The 3,499-nt window shown below is 49.7% G+C and overlaps 1 protein-coding gene across 1 annotated transcript; it reads left to right on the forward strand.

Moving 5' to 3' along the window:
- Positions 1 to 806: 806 nt before the first annotated feature.
- On the forward strand, positions 807 to 3,204 carry LOC310917886 (UDP-N-acetylglucosamine transferase subunit ALG13-like). The gene is made up of 4 exons (XM_083876497.1): positions 807 to 921; positions 1,334 to 1,502; positions 1,682 to 1,820; positions 3,072 to 3,204. Exons 1-4 carry the CDS (start codon positions 841 to 843, stop codon positions 3,181 to 3,183), a joined length of 501 nt encoding a protein of 166 aa, XP_083732623.1. The 5' UTR covers positions 807 to 840; the 3' UTR covers positions 3,184 to 3,204.
- Positions 3,205 to 3,499: the final 295 nt, after the last annotated feature.

Consider the following 3,499-nt stretch of genomic DNA (forward strand, 5'->3'; position numbering starts at 1 on the left):
TACACTGTATACACTTCTGACCTGTATACAGTTGTATATACACTGTATACAGTTGTGACCTCATCTGAATTCCTCTGAATTTAATTCAGGGAATAAATAGATTCAGATGTTTAACTTTGGTTTATATTTGTGCGCTGTGTTATGTTTACTATGAAGAAATGAAACTGCCAGCTCAGTTTGTGCAACTGTTCAGGTCATTCTTACTCCTCAGGGAACAATACTGTGTTAAGATAGTTAATATTTATAATTTTGGTGTAGAAGTTGACATGTTATTCCCCCAGTAAGTGTTGTGGGAGGTTTGTGCCAATGTCAGTCGGTAAAGGGACGGTGCTGTGGCCCTGCCCTGGCCATGGCAGTTCTGAACACACCCAGACGGGCTTATGTAGGTCCTCAATGCTGAAATAACACACGGAGGCCAAAACTTTCCGAATCCCTTTTCCATTTTTTTTTTCTACGTCTCCTCTTTGAAAGTCTAAAAAACTGAAACATCCTTGGCTACCTCTCTAAACGATGCTGGGCTCGTTAGAGTGGCCACCATTCCTGCTCGTGTGGTGGCACCGTGAGGGAAAACCCCACAGCGCCGCGGCACCCGCCCCGCTTGAGCTGAGGCAGCGGGACAAAACGAGCGGAGAAGGAGCGGGAAGAGAAGCGATTGTAGGGGACAGGGAGGGGACAGGGAGGGGACAGGGAGGGGACAGGGAGGGGACAGGGAGGGGACAGGGGCGTTCCCGCCCGCCCCGTCCCTCCCCTCAGCCCGGCCGCCATTTTGGGAGCGAGCGCTAGGCGGGCAGGCGGCGCCCCCTGGCGGCCCCGCGCCCGGCCCGGCCGGTCCCGGCGGCCATGAAGTCCGTGTTCGTCACCGTGGGCACCACCAGCTTCGACGAGCTGATCGCCACCGCCCGCTCCCCGCCCGCGCTGCAGGTCAGCCGGCCGGGACACCGGCACCGGCCCCGGTTCCAGCCCGGGCCTTGCCCTCCCGGGGCCGGCGCCTGCGCGCCACGAGCGGCCCCGCCCTCGCTGCTGAGAGCTGAGGGAGCCCGGGCGGTTCGGGGGGTCCCGCGGGGAGAAGCGCCAAGTGTTGGTGGAGGAAAGGGCGGGACGGACGGTCTGTGGCGCGGGGTGGCGGTATCCGGGCCGGTGTAGCCGGTAGCTGTGCCAGGCACCGCGATGCTTGAGCTGAGCACACCCCTCATACACCCTTCTCTTATCCCCGCCTCATCCTCTTCTTCCCACACCCGTCATCCGCCTGTTCTCCATCCCTCTCTTCATTCCCCTCACCCGGCATCTCCCCGTCTTCCCCACCGGCGTTATCTCCCCGTTATCTCCCCCGCAGGCGCTGCAGAGCCGCGGGTACCAGAGGCTGGTGCTGCAGGTGGGCCGGGGCTCGCTGCCCCAGGCGCAGCCCGGCAGCAGCAGCTCGGCCGTGGCGGTGGAAGTGTTCCGCTTCAAGGAGTCGCTGGCCGAGGAGCTGCAGAGAGCAGACCTGGTCATCAGCCACGCAGGTACAGCCCCGCCTGCTTCCTGAGGCTAAGGGAGGTCGGTGGGATGAAATATCTTCGGCTCACGGCTGGTTGGGAATGCTGAGATCCACAGTTAGAGTTGGGTTGTTCAACAGGCTCCTCTGTTTCAGCAAGGAGGGGGGATAATTAATCTCTCACCATCTTTTCTGTTTCTGTCATAGGTGCTGGTAGCTGCCTGGAGACTCTAGAGAAAGGAAAGCCGCTAATAGTAGTGATAAATGACAAGCTGATGGACAACCATCAGCTCGAGCTGGCCAAACAGCTGCACAGAGATGGTTATGTGCTCTACTGTAACTGCAGGTATGGAGCTGCTGTGGCTGTTCCCGCTGGAGGAGAACATTCAGTCCGTGTCACAGCAGAACTGACAATGTAACAAGGAAATGTACATCTTTCTCTGTAATCTCCATCTGGATATTAGGTTTTCCAGAGAGAATAGACTTAACACTAGATAGTAATTTATCACACTTAGCAAGCCTTTTGACAGTGGCCTCTTCTATTTTTTTTTCCATTTGAGGATACATGTATTTAGATTAAAAGAAGAAAAACACTTGGAATCAGGGGGATTCATAAATCAGATATTATCTGGTTAGTAACTTTAAGTGCCCCTGTATTTCAAGTACTTATTCAGGCTGCCTCTTTAACCAAACTTCACTGAATCCACCACACTCTCTGACAAGGAGTTTCACAGATCTACTGCCTGTCGCTTCAGGAGAAAAACCCAAACCAAACAAAAACACAGAAAAAAAGCCCCACCCCACAAGCAAACAACACATGAAAACGTCCCACCATCACCAAGACTCCTAGCTCCTTTTGTTTTAGAGTTCATCCTGACTCCTGTTGCGTTTATTTCCTCTCCTGGTTTTGACTGTATCTTACTGTTTTCTCTTGTGATTGACTCCACTCTAAAAATAACTTTTAAACTGAAGGCAGAGAAAATGTAACTCCCATTACTTAGTCTGCATCCTGTTCCTTTGCCCTTGCAAGCAGAATTTCATATGTTTCAGAAGAGCTTTCTGAACAGATCGGGCCTGGCATTCATTTATATTGAGCAAGTTTCTTAAACTCATTATCTTGGTGCTTCTGTCAGCTTTGGAATTTTTATTTCTTTGTGCTGGGCAGTGCCAAGCATTGCAGCCTTACTTGCAGCCTGATAATAGCAAGTAACAGATTGATGTAGCTGTTCTTTCTGGCTCTGTGATCAGGGGAGAACTCTGCCATGTGTTCAGATAGGATGGATTTCCTCTTATGGTTTATGGAGAAGAGCCTCAGATCTTGTTCAGTCTCCCAGCATTGCAACCACGCAAGATTAAAAAGTTTAAAAGTTGAGTTTTTCTCTGAAAGCTGATGGAAGTGTGTTCTCAGCAATGCTGCCTGTGAGCCAGTGCTGGCTGGGGCCTGCTGCTCTGTGCATGCTTTTCCTTTCCTTACATATCCTTATTTCATATTTCCATGCTAAAGAATTACGGATGGATGACTAGAAAGAAAATTGTGTTAAAAATTTCCTATGAGATGGATCTTTCTTTAATTTTTGCTTTTGTTCTGTTTTTACAGCACTCTTGTGGAGACTCTGCAGTCAATGAACTTGTCAGCTTTGAAACCTTTTCCTCCTGGACAGCCAGAAAAGTTTGCTTCATTCTTGGACAAAGTTCTTGGGTTACAATAAACAAAACTGAGAAATAAAAAAGTTGGAATACAATGTCTCATCTCCTACACTTAAGATCTGCCAACTGGGCCAAACACTCAAAGAAACTATCATTTAATGTTAACTGATACTAAATGGCTTCCAATTTAGTGCCAAACTCATTCAGCTTTATGCTTAAAAAGAGTACAGTGTCAATAAGGAGGGAGTATGAACTGTCGAGTTGCATGGACAAACATATTTATGTCACAAAAGCTGCATTGGGATGGTAATTGCACTGATGAGGACAAGCTAAACTACTTCTTTACAGGCACGGCATAGGCATAGTGATCTCTCGATC

This window comes from Zosterops lateralis (genome assembly GCF_965231275.1).
Source record: "Zosterops lateralis genome assembly, chromosome: 21".
Taxonomy (NCBI): Eukaryota; Metazoa; Chordata; class Aves; order Passeriformes; family Zosteropidae; genus Zosterops; species Zosterops lateralis.

Bases quoted from the DNA above. Each gene is read 5' to 3' on its own strand.
- LOC310917886 (XM_083876497.1), top strand. From the start codon at position 841: ATGAAGTCCGTGTTCGTCACCGTGGGCACCACCAGCTTCGACGAGCTG. The intron at 922-1,333 runs GTCAGCCGGCCG...TCTCCCCCGCAG, and splicing joins GCTCCCCGCCCGCGCTGCAG to GCGCTGCAGAGCCGCGGGTA. The intron at 1,503-1,681 runs GTACAGCCCCGC...TTTCTGTCATAG, and splicing joins CCTGGTCATCAGCCACGCAG to GTGCTGGTAGCTGCCTGGAG.